Raw genomic sequence first — 18,139 nt, 5'->3', positions numbered from 1 at the left:
GCAAATCAGCCATCTGGACTGTCCTGGTACAGCCCTTCGGGAGCATGGGCTGCAGCCAGCGCAGCAGCAAGATGCAGTGCGCACCACAGCTGCAAGTCTGAACTAGGGCCCAGCCAAACTGATGAAGCTCAGAGGCAGCTAGAATAGTCAAATTTGACTTAATTCCAAAACATATGTGGACCTTCTTGTTCACCTGGCCTCATAAAATATTTTAAAGAAGAGTTTTTCAAGATCCTCTGGGTACCTGCATCATATCGAGTAGAAATATCTGAAAATGAAATTCACAAGATGGGAATGCTCATATGCCCACACAATTGTTTAGACAGGAAAGAGATCTAGAGGAGGATAATAATTGCAAAATTAATTTTTAAATAACAGCTAACAGATACAGTGCGCCACACACTGAACATTGTGCTTTTCATATAGTAACTTATATATAATATAACTTCTTTCATATAATAACTTATATATAACAATATATATAATATAGTTATAATAACCTCACAGCAACAAAAGTCTTAAGTTCTATTCACTCTCTTCGTCTGTTAAAAAAAACATTCAAGGGGCCCCCGGGTGGCACAGTCAGTTAAGTGTCTGACTCTTGATTTCAGTTCAGGTCATGATCTTAGGGTCGTGAATTTGAGCCCGTGTCAGGCTCCATGCTCAGTGGGGAGTCGCTTGAGATTCTTTCCCTCTCTTTTGCCCCTCCCCATTTGTGCTCTCTAAAATAAATAAATAAATTCTTTTTAAAAAAACATTCAAGGGGTGCCTGGGTGGCTCAGTTGGTTAAGCATCTGCTTTCGGCTCAGGTCATGATCCCGGGGTCCTGGGATCAGCCCCGCGTCGGGCTCTCTGCTCAGCGGGGAGCCTGCTTCTCCCTCTCTCTCTGCCTGCCACTCCCCCTGCTTGTGCTCTCTCTCTCTCTCTGTCAAATAAATAATAAAATCTTAAAAAAGAAAACATTCAAAAGATAAAACTTTCAAAATGCAAAAGTAGGAGCTAAGGAATGGGTATGTAATGACACTATAATACTAATATGGCATTAATTATACTTACCATATGTAGGAGAGTTCTGGAATGGAAAGCTTTGATTTGGTGAAGAAGTTCTTGGCCACAGAACCTGCCAAGAGAGCCATTGTTTAAATAAATCATTAATTACTTATCTAGAGCAGCTTTTATATTTATATATAAATGAATCACCATTTTTTCATTCAGAATCCCTACCATATAACAACAAATGTAACATTTGTTCATCAAAGCAACTATAAATCCTATGGCTAAAAACAACATATGAACAGCTTTTAAAAGAATATATAAATTACAATAGGGCAAAAGAAACAATATCATAATACTTATTATGATATGTGAATCACATAAATTCCTTCTTCATTTTTCCAAAAATCTGCAAAAGTTTATTCAAAATTCAAAAGACAAATTTCAAAATTATTAAAGTAAAAATCTGTCAAGCACTTTTAATGAAAGGATGAGAAAGTAATATACAATCATGGTAGAAAACAGCAAAAAGAAAATTAACACCATTGATCTTATCACACAAAGACATGGTAAAGAGTCTGGTGAAATTTAAGATCTCTTGGTGGCTCTTTAAGAAACTTATCCAGGAACCTCTTGCTACTTTCTTTATCTATCACAAATTTACCAGTATCTATTGAAATCAGGTAATCATTCCATTTTACACGTTATATAGCTCCAAGTCCCAACTGCACTTAAAATGTTAGACTGATCCTTACTGAGATTGAAATTTTTTATGGTTTCAGCTCTAAGACCACAAATTCAAAATTCAAAGGCTTCAATTCTAACACAAAGTACAGTCAAATCCAAGCCTCAAGCTCTAAACTGATTAAGTCAAAAGCCTTTCCTTGGCAATCACAAGTCTTCTAACTGGTCTTAAAACAAGGGATTATAATGGACCCTAAAACAGATGTATTGTCCTTTGATTAAATTATTAAGGATCAAAGGCAAAATGCCCTATTAACCAATGAGCTTTGTCTCAAAAGCATCCTGGGAAATAATGCTGTCACAGGACTGCTGGCCATCAGTGAAGCTACCCTGTCAAACATTTATCAGAGATGTCTTAAGAGCCTATTTATCAGCTATTTTATAGATATAAAGACATTCTCCCCTCAACTCATTCTTCTTTTTCTCCCTTGATATCCTTTCTTCAAATTACACTAGGCCCAAACCCAAGCCAGAGACCCAGCCTGGCCTTCAGACAGTAGAGAGAGACTGTTCTGGCATGGTGTCCCAAAGAGATTAGGTAGGGCCCATCCGGAAGCCAACAGCTAACAAATTCAGTCGTGCCCTGGCTGTCGCCTGCCAGAGAAGGAAGCTGATGAGAAAGCCCAAGTGCTCCCTCCTTTGGTGCCGACAGATGTTTAATTAGTGAGGGGGAACCCTCACCCCAGCCCTAATCCCAGCCAACCTAGAAACCCCAACCCAGCCTCCTTTCCTTGCTCTCTCCAGCCATTTTCAGACCTGCTGGGAAGCTTTATATGGGGCAAAAGAGGGAGAGGTGAGGCTTAAAAAAGTTGTCAGCAATCAAACATCAAAATGTGGATTCAAACTTTCTATTACAAGGAGTCTCTCAGCCCAGTAAAAAACAGCTATACATAGCATTGATGTATCAGTGATAAATATTAACACAATGAACAGATAAAATCTTTCAAAAATAAAGACCAATAACACAATACAAAAATGGGTAGAGCTATGACAGTTCACAGAAATAGATGCAACTGACCCTTTTTTTTTATTTAAGTAAACTCTACCCCAACATGGGACTCGAACTCATGACCCCAAAATCAAGAGTTGCATGCTCTTACCAATTAAGCCAGCCAGGTGCCCAACTGACTCTTAATCATTTACATATATAAAAAACCCTCAACCTTCTTTGTAAGAGATCCATGAAACAGAGCCACACAAAGACATGATTTCTTGCCTATCAAATGGGGGAAAAATACAAAAGTCAGTGAACATGTAGTGATAGTAAGACTGTGGGAAAATGGGCATTTCCTACAATGCTGGTGAAATGACAGCACGGTACAACCCCACTAAAGGAGTGTTTTGCAACATCTAGCAAAATTGGATTATCCAAAGATACACTGACAAAGAAGTACAGAGGGTTATTCACAACAAAAATATGTGTAATAGCAAAAGACTAGAAATAATCCCAAAAGGGGACTAGCTAAATAAATGACTGCATATCACACAATCTAGTAGTACACAACTTATAAAAGCGAATGGGAAATATGTCTACATGCAATATGGAGTAATCACCAGGACATAATGTTAAGTGGAACAAGCAAGGTGGAGAGAAGTATAAATCGTATGCTACCATTTATCTCACAAAAGATGGGAGATAAGAATATACACACACATATAGATCTATTCACACATACATGAATTTGCTTTTACTTTTAAAAACAGACAAACCATAAAAAAGGGGGCAAGGAAGGAAAGGGCAGAGGGGATAGGAATAGAAGCTAGACTTCTTTGTAAATTGTTTTGTAGACTCAAATTCAGAATTGTGAAAATATTTTATATGTGTATAAAACTAAATTTCAAAAAGACCACAATCCCTAAAAATTGAAATCAAAACAATTAAAGGTGACAAGAACAAAGCTGGAGAACTCCCACTTCCTAATTTCAAAACCTACAATACTCAAGACAGTGTGGTACTGGCATTAGACTAAACAGTGAAAATCAGTGCGAAAAAATTAACATCCAGAAATAAACCCTCACATTCATAGTAAACTGAATTTTGACAAGAATGCTAAAACAATTAAATCATGGGAAGAATCACTTTTTCAAAAAAAATGTGCTGGGACAACTGGAGATCCACATGTGAAAGAAGCAATTTTTTTTTAAAGATTTTATTTATTTATTTGACAGAGAGAGAGAGACAGCTAGAGAGGGAACACAAGCAGGGGGAGTGGGAGAGGGAGAAGTAGGCTTCCCACCGAGCAGGGAGCCCGATGCGGGGCTCGATCCCAGGACCCTGGGACCATGACCCAAGCCGAAGGCAGACGCTTAACGACTGAGCCACCCAGGCGCCCCTGAAAGAAGTAATTTGAACACCTACCTGATATCATACACAAAAATTAACTCAAAATGGATCAAAGACCTAAATGTAAGAGATAAAACTGTAATATATATACCTGCTTAGAGGAAAATATAGACATAAATTTTCATGAACTTGGTTTAGGCAATGATCTTTATGGCACCAAAAGCACAATCAACAAGAAATAGATAAACTGGACACCATCAACACTAAACAAGCCACCCACTGAGAAAAAATATTTCCAAATCCAATATGTGATAAGGAACATGTATCTAGAATACAGGCATACCTCGTTTTATTATGCTTCACTTTACTGCACTTGGCAAATGTTGCATTTTTTTTTTTTTTTTTTTACAAACTGAAGGTCCGTGGCATCCTTGTGTTGAGCAAGCCTATTGGTACCATTTTTCCAAAAGCATTTGCTCACCTCGTGTCTGTATATCACATTTTGGTAATTCTTGCAATATTTCAAACTTTTCCATTATTATTATATTTGTTATGGTGATCTGTGATCAGTGATTACAACTCACTGAAAGCTCACATGATGGTTTGTATATTTTAGCAATAAATTATTTTTTAATTAAAACATATACAGTGCTTTTTTTTTTAAGATTTTATTTATTTATTCATGAGAGATAGAGAGAGAGAGAGGCAGAGGCAAGGGAGAAGCAGGCTCCCCAAGGAGCAGGGAGCCCGATGCGGGACTCGATCCCGGGACCCTGGGATCATGACCTGAGCTGAAGGCAGACGCTTAACCGACTGAGCCACCCAGGCATCCCTACAGTGCTTTTTTTAAGATACAATGCTATTGTACCCTTAACAGACTATAGTATAGTGTAAATATAATTTTTATATGCACTGGGAAATCAAAAAATTTATTTGACATGCTTTATTGCAATATCCACTTCATTGCCATCATTTAGAACCAAACCTTCAATACATCGAAGTTATGCCTGTACATAAGGAACTCTTACCATTCAGTATTTGTTTAAAATGGCAAAGGATTTGAATAGACATTTCTCTAAAGAAGATAAACAAATGGTTAATAAGAACATGAAAGGATGTTCAATTTCATTTTTCATCTGGGAAATGCTAATCATAACCACAAAGAGATACTACTTCACACTCACTAGCGAGGTAGGAGGGAAGGGAGACTCAGGAGACAAGTTGATCAAAGTAAAGCCATTCTGGTTTTAGACTGACCCTTAACCTAAAAGTCAGCAGGTAGTAGACAGAGTCACAAGATCTGACTCATGGAAGACCACAAGACCCCACTCCCTCGGGCAATAAAAGCCACAAAGGCCGGACATTCTTAAAATTGCTCCCTGTGGGTAATTTCACAACCCTAAGACAATGGCAAAACTAACTACCCAATGTAAATGATAAACCCAAAATTAAGGAGTAAGCCCCTCCCTACAGAGTTAGCTAATTTTTCAAACTTACAAAACCCTTTCTTAGAAGCAAAGGGGGGGTCGTCTTCCTCACCTGGGAGAAGATATCACTATTCTATCTGTGAAGTAACTCCTTTCTCACTTCTATACTTAATAAATTTTTGTCTGTTTTTCTAAACCGCTTGCTCTTGAATTCTTTCTCACACAAAGCCAAGAACACTCAAGGCAAGAGGCCTGAGGCCCTCCCTCTCAGGACCTTGGCCCATCTAGCATCACTAGGATGGCTAAAAGCAAAAGACAGTTAAGTGTTGGCTATAAGCAAAAGACAGATAATAAGTGTTGGTGAGTAACTGGAACCTTCATATGCTGCTGGTGGCAATGTAAAATGATGCAGCCACCGTGCAAAACAGTCTGACTGGTCCTCAAATGATTGAACACAGAGTTACGATATGACCCAGCAATTCCACTTCTAGGTATATATTTAAGGGAAATAAAAACATACATCTATACGAAAACGTGCACACAAATGTTCTGAGTAGCAATTTTCTTTTTTTTTTTTTAAGATTTTTTATTTATTTGAGAGAGTGAGAGAGCGAGGATGAGAGCGGGGTGCGGAGCAGAAGGAGAAGCGGACTCCCCACTGAACAGAGAGGCCGATGTGGGGCTCGATCCCGGGACTCCAGGATCATGACCTGAGCTGAAGGCAGCCACTCAACTGACTGAGCCACCCAGGCACCCCTGAACAACATTATTCTTAAGAGCCAAAAAGTGGAAACAACACAAATCAAGTGCCCATCAACTCATGAATAAATAAAAAGTAGTATATCTATACAATGGAAATTATTCAGCCATAAAAAAGCAATGAAGTTCTAGTACATAGTACAACCTGGATAAACCTTAAAAATATTATGCTAAGTGAAAGAAGTCAGACACGAAAAAAGACCACACATTATATGATTTCATTTATAGGAAAAGCCCAAAATAGGTGAATCTTTAGAGAGAAAAAGTAGTTTAGTCATTATGTAGGGCTGGGAGGTGGGGAGAGCAGGAATGGGGAATAAGTGCTAATAAGTAGGTGTTTGTTAGGGGTAATGAAAGTGCTCTAAATTCAGATTGTGAATATACTCTGTAAATACACGAAAACCACTAAACTGTACACTTTTTACAGGGGTGAATTTTATGTTAATATCTCAAAAAAAGATGTTTTTTTAAAAGAGACAACACCTAATTGCAATATATTAACCCCTCTTGACCTTAAACAAACTAAACTGTTTTTAAAAGGCATTTGTGAGACAATCAGGGAAATCTAAACAAAGACTTGATAACATTAAGGAAATGTGTTTTGTATTTTTTTCATGTGTGCCAATGAATTGCGGTTATGTTTTTAAAAGAAGTCTTTCTTATCATTCGAGATACGACCTGAAATACTTTCAAATGAAATGATCTGATAACTGCTTCAAAATCATCTGGGCTGAGAGAGGATACAGACAGAACAAAATCATTGGTGCTGTGTAATAGGTTACAGAGGGGTTTGTTATACTAGCCACTCTAGTTGTATCCGTATTTGAAATTCTGCAAAATAAAAAAGTTAAAATAAAAACACTCCTAACAGCTACCCATTTGTATTTGTCTACTTATACACATACATTATGAAGAAACTCACTTAAGGGGCGCTTGGGTGGCTCAGTCGGTTAAGCGTCTGCCTTCAACTCAGGTCCAGGGTCCTGGGATCGAGCCCCACATGGAGCCCCGTGTCTCCCTCTCCCCCTGAGACCCCCCTCCGGCTCGTGCTCTCTCTCTCTCTCAAATAAATAAATAAATAAAATCTTTAAAAAAAATTTTAAAACTCACTTAAGCAGTGGGTAAGGTTAGCAAATGGTCAATCTGGGTTTCTGCTTATTTTAAGTCCTGTTGCCAACATGAATTTGTTGTATCTACAATATTCTCCTTAGAATAAAGTATTACCATCAATTAGAAAAATTATGTCTGAATTTATATAAGTATATTTCAATTACACACCTTATTTCTCAAGAGAAAATTAGTCCACATTCAGTACGTCAGGTTACAGTTATTGAGGGCATATTGTTATTCTTCAAAATTGAAGTACAAAAGGAAAGTTTTATGAATTTTTCTTCCAGACTCTACTATTTCACTGTTTAGTCTTCAGTCCAGGAAAATGCACATAGGAATTAAATCAATTTGCCTCAGTTTGAATTTTACATGAGAACTCAACAGGAATACATATTTAGAAGACAACCCAGAAGAACAGACATGTGGACATAAAACTGCTGGCCCATTTTCCTCCCATATTTTAATTTCTCTCAGAAAATCCAGAGGAGAAAGACTTGAGCCAAAGAAAACGAGCATGAATTTGGACTTCTAAAGCATACATAACAGTAAGAGACTTGAGACACTAAATCTTTAGAAGGCTACACTACATCTTTGCTCTAATATGAATAAGCAATTAAAGAGGTCGTCTTGGTGCCATAGTCTACCATTTCAAGAACTGCTCCAACTAATAAGGCACAGGTCTAAACCAGGTTCCCCCAAATTCCCATTTAAACCTTTGACACTGAAATATAATTTTCCAAATATCATTGCCAACTATTTTTATGCATGGTTTATAGCTGATAAGAAATTCAATCTTAGGGGTGCCTGGGTGGCTCAGTCGTTAAGCAGCTGCCTTCGGCTCAGGTCATGGTCCCAGGGTCCCAGGATGGAGCCCCTGCATCGGGCTCCCTGCTCTGCGGGGAGCCTGCTTCTCCCTCTCCCTCCCCCACCCCCCCGCTTGTATTCCCTCTCTCGCTGTCTCTCTCTCTGTGTCAAATAAATAAATACAATCTTAAAAAAAAAAAAAAAGAAATTCAATCTTAGAGGAAAACAAATCAAAATCACAGAGATTGTCACATTCATTTTGTGTGAACTATTTCTCAAGATGTGTACTGTTATCTATATGAGACAATGATCCTGGACCCATGTCTTCACCCATCAGACTTAGTTACCTGAAATGAAGGAACTCGGGTCAGGCTGAAGGGATCGGAACTGATTGACATAGTACTCGCGCTGTTCTTCTGTTATCCGCCAGGGTTCATCTGGGTAATTACTGTTGTTATCATGCGGTTCTCTCTCCACGGAAAAGGACTTTTAAAAATAAATAAGCAAATGCTCAGAGGTAAAAATATAAAACATCAGTAAAAGTTATCATGCATTATACTTATTTTTTTCCTCAAGAGAATACATTTAAACACCTTGTAACTAGAACATAATTAGAACATAAACTTCTACAGGGCAGACATCATGCTTTATAATTTTTTTGTATACCTCAAAGTTGTTAACAGGACTGAGAATGAAATACTGAACACTTGGTGAATGATGAAAGTTTTTCCAATGTGATGAAGAAAGAGTAAAAAGGACAATCATTCTTTTTAAACATTTTATTTATTTATTTATTTATTTATTTATTTATTTATTTATTTATTTATTGAGAGCAGGTGTGAGGCGGGTAGGGATTGAGAGAGAGGGAGCAAGAGAATCTTAAGCAGGCTCCACACCCAGCGTGGAGCTGGACTCAGGACCAATCTCACAACCCTGAGATCAGGACCTGAGTGAAATCAAGAGTCGGGACGCTTAACCAACTGAGCCAGCCAGGTGCCCCAAAAGGACGATCATTCTTATCTTCAAATATTCACCACATTTTTATCCTTTTAGATTAGCTGAGTAGGCAGCAAAATAATCTAGATTTCTTTTAAACCATTTTTTTTAATCTACAAAAGCTATAACCATGTCATCTTTTTTCTGAAGCATTCCCATTGTATAAATCTGGGAATCAAAAGTTCCAATTCCAATTCCACCTCCCCAGGTCCTACTCGAGCGGCAAGTCAGGAACACAGAACCTCTCGTTCCGCATTTGTGAACTATGGATAATACTTAGTAATAGTACTGGGTGGGGAGAACTGCTCATGGGACCCCAACAGGGTAACATAACAAGGGGTGCATCAGACCTGACACTAGGGGGCATGCAAGGCAAATGTGAGGATTTAAGGATACAGAGAACCAGAAAAATAGTTCAGGGGAAAAGACTGTACTAGGCAGTGAGAAAAGCAGCAAAACTGGTGATTCTGGAAGGAGGAGCCTAAGGCTTTGTTCCATCCCTCCCATATACCCTAAGGCTAAGGTGCTACTTGCCAAGGGCCACTTTCATGGAACCAAGAGGTGAACACAAGGAGCATGATCCTTTAGGACAAAAGGAGACTAGGAAAGAAAAGGAGAGGTATTACTGCTAATAAGCCACCAAGTTGCCTGCTTCTGCACACACTATCAAGAAATTAATCATTAGGGGCACCTGGGTGGCTCAGTAGTTAAGCGTCAGCCTTCAGCTCAGGTCACGATCCCAGGGTCCTGGGATCGAGCCCTGCATCCCTGCATCGGGCTCCCTGCTCAGCGGGAAGCCTGCTTCTCCCTCTCCCACTCCCCCTGCTTGTGTTCCCTCTCTCGCGGTCTCTCTGTGTCAAAAAAAATAAAAACATCTTTTAAAAAGAAGAAATTAATCATTAGGAGGGCATTCTACTCACTATCCCTAGAAAAGAAAGCCGACCACCTCTGCACCCTTCCTCCCACCCCAACACACACACCCCATTTCCAGCAAGTAATTCTTTTCAGGAACACCCAGCTCCCTCCTCTGTGGACTTTCAAAGATGAAATATGACTATAAAATGTTGAGCTGTGATATAACCTTGAGATTTCATTTTTAAAGTTTTCATACTAGGTGAGTTTCCACTAAATGTAGATCAAACCATTTTTAAATGCCCCAGAAGCCACTAATCATTAGTTAATATCATAAATTCATAGAATGCTTTCAAATTTACAAAGCACTACACACACCTATCTCATCTGAGCATCTCAAAACCTTTGAAAGGTAGACATAGCAGGGATTATTATACTTTTCCCAGATGAGGAAATGAAGGCTCATACAACTTAAGAGATGAGTCCAGGGGCGCCTGGGTGGCTCAGTCATTAAGCATCTGCCTTCGGCTCAGGTCATGATCCCGGGGTCCTGGGATCGAGCCCCGCATCGGGCTCCCTTTGCTCAATGGGGAGTCTGCTTCTCCCTCTCCCGCTGTCCCTCCCCCTGCTCATTCTCTCTCTCTCAAATAAATAAACAGAATCTTTTAAAAAAAAAAGAGAGAGATGAGTCCATATCCTTCATTATTTGCAATCAGCATTATTGCATTATTGCAGTCAGCAAGTAATTACCCCCTCTGTTTTATCTGTTGTTCAAAGTCAGCCTACTCCATATCAGGCCTTTTTTAAATTGAGTTGCATCAGGGACCTTGAGAACATGATGCTAAGTGAAATAAGTCTGGGACGCCTGGGTGGCTCAGTTGGTTAAGCGACTGCCTTCAGCTCAGGTCATGATCCCAGGGTCCTGGGATGGAGTCCCGCATCGGGCTCCCTGCTCTGCGGGGAGCCTGCTTCTCCCTCTCCCACTCCCCCTGCTTGTGTTCCCTCTCTCGCTGTGTCTCTCTCTGTCAAATAAATAAATAAAATCTTTAAAAAAAAAAAAAAGAAAGAAAGAAGTCTGACATAGAAAGACAAATACTGTATGATTTATATGTGGAACAAAAAAAAAATCAAACTCACAGATACAGAGAACAGATTGGTGGCTGTCAGACGTGGGGGATGGGCAAAATGGGTAAAAGTGGTCAAAAGGTACAAACTTCTGGTTATAAGGTAAATAAGTCCTAGGGCTGTAATGTAAAGCATGGTGACTATAGTTAATGATACTGTTATATGTATTTAAAAGTTGCTTAAAAAGTAAATCTTAAAAGTTGTCATCACAAGAAAAAAATCTGTAACTATGTATGATGATGGATGCTGACTAGACTTAGTGTAGTAATCATTTTGCATTATAGACATATATCAAATAATTACACTGCACACCTAATACAATGTTATACAATTTATCTCAATTTAAAAAAATAATAATTTTTAAAAATTGAGTTGCATCCAAGTTGTTTAACTCTCATCGTTCTGATAATAAACAATATAAATAAAGCAAGAAAGGCTACAAGTCAGTCTAAGCACCCGATGGACCACACAATTTTCCAAAACACTCGAGCCAAATTCAAATGCTCCACACTAGCACTTTCTGAACAAGCCCAAATGTCTGACCAGGTTGCAGGGGCAAAACCCAGGGTAGAGGGCGTCAGTATGCTATGGATTGGGTTCTTGGCCAAATTATAATGTGTAGAGCTCCCAGGAACACTGTCCTTCTGGTTGGCACTGAAGGAAACAGATGGAGTAAAGGTTTCTAAAAAGCTGGGCACGGACAGGACACAAGAATGGATGTTTACGACTGATCGATCAAGCAGACAGAGACAGTTCATAAACCTGGCAGGACACTTGTGAAAAGCTGTGTCCCACCGGCCACCCTGCAAATGAAGACACGAAAATCTCTGTGCTGGGTGTTGGCTACTGCATTCCTGGTTCCGATACAGAAGCTACTATTCCCCTAGAATACACTCCTTTCCACCTGGACCTGAAGCTGCCATACCCAGTTGTTGTTGTGATGTCAGCCCATGTTTGTTCTTTCTCCAGTCCCATGACCACCTGCTCCCTCTGTTCCCTCTCACACATTATCTCACTCCCGACTGGCGTCAGTGGCCTCTTAGCAGGTCTCAAGTCTATTCTGGCAGCAGGGTTTAAAAGCCTACAGAGATGACCTGTCACCTATAAAAAACATTTACCTCCTCCACATGGCCTTTAGGGCCCTTATAATCCAACCTCCTCCCTGCTCACTCTTAGCAGGCTTCTGATTGCACACATGCTGGCTCTTCATGGGTCAGATCTTTGTCTTCTTCCCAGACCATCCCTTCTCTGATCCCAGCCTGCTCAAATCCTATTACTCGAGTCCCACTGCCCCAAAGGCTCTCCAACGTACCTGCCAGGCCCACAGCCACTTCAGAGGGCAATGCCCATCCCCCAACTCTGATACAAAGGTGGGCTTGGCAGCCACATGTGCACCACAAGACCCACCTCACACCTGGTCTCACCCAATTGAGTCCAAGTAAGGAAGGGAGGGCATAGAGTTTCTGGCCTCTGGGATCCTCTTGCATGGAAAGCTCTACCCTAGCAAGAAAAACTTCAGCCAGATGCTCATTACTGGGGGTGTGGATAAGAAATATGAAGATCAAAAGCACAGAAAGCAGGCCCTGAATGGATGCAGTGAAGCCATGATATAGAGTAAGGGCCCAGTGGGACTTCAAGTCATGAGGAAGCCAGAACCAGTATAAGCAGAACCTGTGAGGTAGAGAAGTACTAAAAAGAACAGGGGGTGAGGATGGCTGTTGGCAGCCAAAAGATAGCAGATAGTGAAGCAAACTCAAGGAAACTAGGGCAAGCACAAATAACCAAGAACACTCACTCTTTAGGACCACTGGGCCACTCCTTGTCTCTCATTTCTTGGATTCCCATGAGAACTTCAACCCCACCTCCTTTTTAAGAAGACTTAAGCTGGCAAGGAGAGTCCCTGCTCCCTAAAACCAAAAAAGCCTTGCAACAAAGAGAGAGAAGGCATATGAACATTGTATAATCTGTACATAACATAGCATGGCCCTTCTACTGGCTTACACTAAATGTGTTAACTACCCCCATTCTCTTTCCCCTTGCTTCTCACTGCATGCTTTTAATTGATTTAATAAACAAGTAATTAAGCATCTTAAAAAATATGAATTCTTGGGGCGCCTGGGTGGCTCAGTTGTTAAGCGTCTGCCTTCAGCTCAGGTCATGGTCCCAGGGTCCTGGGATCGAGCCCCGCATCAGGCTCCCTGCTGTGCAGGAAGCCTGCTTCTTCTCCCTTTCCCACTCCTTCTGCTTGTGTCCCCACTCTCACTGTGTCTCTCTGTCAAATAAATAAATAAAATCTTTTTAAAAAATATGAATTCTTATAAGTATCACACAGTTTGAACATTTCAAGTGCTCCTGAATATCATCACTCAGGTTTCAACCTGGGGGACCAGAACCATATCATGTATTCCTTTATTCCGCATATAGTCCCTAGCAGGTACATCACAGATACTAAAAAGTAGTGTGAGATCCACTTATTGATGGGCTCTAGTAAGTTCAGGTGTTTGTCTTACATTAAGAGGTGCAGAAACACTACTCTGTGTTGTGGGCTGAATGAAAGAAAACCTATGAGTCTATTTCACATTTAAAGTTTCAGATCTATCAAAAGAAATCCATGTCTACCTTCCTGTGGTTCATCCAGTCTCTGATCTCTATGGGGAGTTCTCAAGTTCCATATCCATTAAGTGAGTATTTCAGTGTCAGGTGAGGGCAAACAGAAGGAGTAGATCACATTCCACATATCCTTAGGCTGAAATAGTCCAAAAGAAAGCTCATCTACAAGAAGCAAAATGATTTGAACTTTGCTGCATGAAGAGTGATCCACTCATTCATTCATTCAACAGACATTGAACACCAAGTATATCCCAGACAATAGTGACTCGGGATACACTGATGGGCAAACAGATTCTTTTTCCCAGGAAACCTAGGGTCTCATGAGAGAGAAAGACAAACAGGCAATCTCAAAACAGTGAAGTGCTATGACAAGACAGGGTACTCTAGAGCTTTGCTACTCAAAGTACAGTCCCCAGACCACCCAAATCAGCATCACCTGGAGACTCCCTAGAAACACAGAACCTCAGGCTCTACCTTACATCTGGGGAATCAAAGTCTGGGAGTGGGACCCAGGAATCTGTGGTTTAACAAGCCCTCTAGATGATGTGAAGCACACTCAAGTTTGAGAAGCAATGCCATAAAACATGCAGAGCAAGACAAACAAAAGGAACAGCATTTACAAAAACCCCCAAAAATGAGAGAAAATGGCCATCTTCTGCAAGTAGCTCAGTTGGACTACATGTAGATAGAATAGGCTGCTAATACAACATGGATGTTAGTGGAGCTGCCTGAAGATAGTCCAGACAACAATCAGGGCCCAGATCATGAAAGCCCAGGTATACCAGGTTAAGAGATACAGACTGTATCTAGAAGACAATAGGGAGCCACAGATAAGTATTAAACAGAACAATGATATTATCAGATGTCAGTTACAGAAAGAACACTTCAGTGATGAGAATGGAAGGGGAAAGACTAAAGGTAGGAGGACAAGTTAAGACCATATGAGCAACCCTGGCCAGAGGTCAAGATGGCCCAGAGTTAGGGAGGGGATGAGAAGAGACAGGGAGAAAAAAGCCACATGGCCAGGACCAGAGGAAGGCCCATTCCAGCAGTGGGATGGCAGCTAAGGACTTCTCTGTCAGCAGCTAGAGGGCCATCTTGCTGCAGGACCCAGATGCATGGAACATCTTCTCCAAATGAACCCAATGTCAACTGAAACAACTGGCCCAACTTACAAAGATCTGAAAAGTCAGCCACCAGAGAGAGAATACCCAACTGCAAAGACTGAAGGCACTGAGAAATGTGGGTGGATGAACTATGGAGCCTCGGGCTTCCAAGGTGAAGCCAGAGCCAGGAAAAGCCCCAACTGCGCATGCACCCTAAGAGGACTCTTCCACTTCAATTCCAGTTCCAGTGGTTTCATCAACTGGGTAGAACTATTTGCTAGTTGGTGCCAATTTTAAGTTCTGCCAGCGTTTTAAGAAAAAATGAGAGAGAAACCTTCCACATCTGTCCACTTAAGCCACATACATATGGTTCATTATGCAGTTTCTCTAGACACAGGAGAATTAGATTTGCTTATATTTAAAACATTCAAAGCCTTAGTTTCGTTTCAAGTGAAATGCAAATATTTGGCACTACAAGTTATTATCTCAAGGGAAAACCGGCTGTTTATCATGAAAGAGACTTCAAAAGACTCATTAAAAAGTAATACTATTAATAAAATCCCAAAAGGTGACATTTACCCCTGAAGTATCTTAAAAATCAAGCACAGCTGAATAATATGAATTGCAAGGAGGCATTATCAGGGAGAATTTACAAAGGGTGTGTATATATTGTTTCAACCACAGAACATTTCTGTTTTGAATATAATCCCACCCTGGAGATATCCTATAAATGCTGCCCAAGAGTCCAGCCATTTCACCTGAGGATGCAATGATCTTATACCAGTGCCTTAGTAAACAAACCATCTGGCATAGCAAAAGCTCATACAGAGCCCACAGTAAGGATTTGAGAACACCTCACCTGCCAACAATATTTTGGAAATAAGACAGCCTCAGTGCAACTACTGATCAAAACACGATTTCATGGGGCGCCTGGGGGGCTCAGTCTTTGAGCGTCTGCCTTCTGCTCGGGTCATGATCCCAGGGTCCTGGGATCGAGACCCGCATCAGGTTCCCTGCTTCGCAGGAGGCCTGCTTCTCCCTCCCCTACTCCTCCTGCTTGTGTTCTCTCTCTCGCTGCATCTGTCAAATAAATAAATAAAATCTTAAAAAAAAAAAAAAAAAGAATTGTCTTCACCTTGTTGCACTTTTCCATACTACTTAAAAAAACACACACACACACAATTTCATGAGCAAAGATGTGAGAAGACTCAATCTCCCCTAATGAGAAAGAAGGACTAACAGGCTGGTGAGACTAGACTAGAGCCCAAGTGAATATTAATCTGCCTAAGGAAAGATCATGGTCACTGATCAGCCATGGGGCTGAGGAGAAAGAAGAGTCATAGAGGCAAATGACAGCCTTGCTGATATAGGGGATTATATCCTCTGATCATTTATATGTCCTCTGATCATTTACGTGGCCCGAGGCCTGGTACAGAAGTATCACTGAGTGGCTGTGGCTGCCCTCCCAACAATGACATGTTCTACCACACCCCCTGCAGTTGGTTGCAGCCATGTGACTGAGTTCTAGCCAAGGCAATGTGAGTACAAGTGACCGGCACCACTTCCATGTACAGCTAGCACTCTGTGGCACTCTATGCTCGTCCCCAAGGGCCACTGAATGGGGGACGGCACAGCCACGGGACAGAAGGAGCACTGGTGCCTGAATCACCATGTGGAGGAAGGCTGCCTACCAACCTGTTAGATGAGTGAGAAATATACCAATGCAATGAAGTCATTAAAACGCAAGGCATATTTGTCATACCGGCTATTAGTCTAACTATCCTTCAGGCAAGGCCCAAAGGAAAAGCAGGCCTGCCCAGTCCCAATGGCACAGCCATTCCTGCACTGAAGATGGAAGCATAAGGCTTCGTTTTGTAATTTGACCACCTAATGACATGAGACAATTCTGAGCCTATACAATTTTATAATTTGTCCATGCAGATGATCTATAGGGACAGCATGTGTGTGGACGCATCATTACAGCCATCTTTCTATGTCTGGTTAATAGGAGTTTATGTTTCATGGGTTTGAAGGAGATTTACGGGAAGATGGACTGAGTAAAAAGAGGAGAGGGCCAGGGTAAAACTGGGAAAACTATTAAATGAGGAATGAAGAAAACAAGATGGAGCTCAACAATTTTGTTTTGAACTTTCAACTGGTTACTCTGTGTAATACTTTACAATCTTGTGCATTTATCTTCTGTCTCACACCCCACTCTCACTATAATAAAAGGTCCATGAGGGTAGGAAAACTGGTCTAGTCTGATCACTGCTGTATCCCCAGCACCTAGACAAGTGCCTATCTATGCTCATACATGTTTTTTTTCAGTGACTAAACAAATTGGACAAATGGACAATTCCAATCCAGAGACAGAAAGGTTAACCTGAGCTCTCCTATGATGACTAGACCTGAACTTTATATGCATTTATTAAACAACCTCACCTAACTGTAAAGGCTGGGCCCCCTCCTTTACCAATGAAATTAAAGGAAAAAATTCTTTTCTTTTTATTTTGAAATAATTATAGATTCACAGGAAGTTGCAATAAATGACTTCTGGTTTTACCTGTAGAGAAGTTAGTTAAAATTAAATCCTAATAGCAATTTAACCTTATCAGTTTCTTCATGGAAATACATCCATAGAGATGCCAAACTTGCTCAGAGATCTAATTTCAACAGCTTAGGAGGTTGATTGCAAAGTGTAGGAATCTGAATCTAATGAGCAACACAGAGTTGCTGCTTATTAAGATAAACTAAATTTTAAAAGCAATCACCACAGACATAGGAGATTGTCAGGGAACACATATTCACGACTTTGCTAAGTGCCAGGAACTATAAGCACCCAATACACATGACCTATTTTCACCTTCACAACAACCCTGAGACGTAGGTCCCATTATTTCCAATTTGCAGAAGAGGAAACTGAGGATTAAGGAAGGGAAGTGACTTACCAAGATCACACGCCGACTAAAATGGTAGAGCCAGAACATGAGCAGAGTCCAGAGTACTCTTTTTTAATGAGCAATCCCTATGCCTCTCCCTCCCTCTCTTATCCATCCATCCTGTAACAATATACCATTTCCTTTTAAGAAACACCCTCACTATTCTGAAAACTATAAAACACTGATGAAAGAAATTCAAGACGACATAAAGAAATGGAAAAACATTCCATGCTCATGGACTGGAAGAACAAGTACTGTTAAAATGTCTATATTACCCAAAGCAATCTACACATTTAATGCAATCCTTATCAAAATACCAACAGCAGGGGCGCCTGGGTGGCTCAGTCAGTTGAGCGTCTGCCTTCGGCTTGGGTCATGATCCCAGGGTCC

At 40.6% G+C, this 18,139-nt stretch overlaps 1 protein-coding gene across 12 annotated transcripts in view; it reads right to left on the bottom strand.

The window, feature by feature from the left end:
• The window catches only part of REPS2 (RALBP1 associated Eps domain containing 2), a 221,350-nt gene that overhangs the window by 110,818 nt on the left and 92,393 nt on the right, over positions 1–18,139 (bottom strand). For all 12 annotated transcript variants that reach the window (XM_064573814.1, XM_064573817.1, XM_064573818.1 and 9 more), the window contains exons 6-7: positions 8,469–8,607; positions 1,057–1,120 (exon numbers count right to left, since the gene is read on the bottom strand). In XM_064573814.1, the coding sequence (XP_064429884.1) occupies positions 1,057–1,120; positions 8,469–8,607 (203 nt within the window). The remainder of the gene's footprint in view (positions 1–1,056; positions 1,121–8,468; positions 8,608–18,139) is intronic.

The sequence above is a fragment of the Mirounga angustirostris genome, unplaced genomic scaffold (assembly GCF_029215605.1).
Source record: "Mirounga angustirostris isolate CCGP_5_RB_7025 unplaced genomic scaffold, mMirAng1.0.hap1 SCAF_11, whole genome shotgun sequence".
In the NCBI taxonomy this organism is placed as follows: Eukaryota; Metazoa; Chordata; class Mammalia; order Carnivora; family Phocidae; genus Mirounga; species Mirounga angustirostris.
The sequence above is the reverse complement of the archived record's forward strand: the minus strand, read 5'-3'. Positions and strand labels throughout refer to the sequence as shown.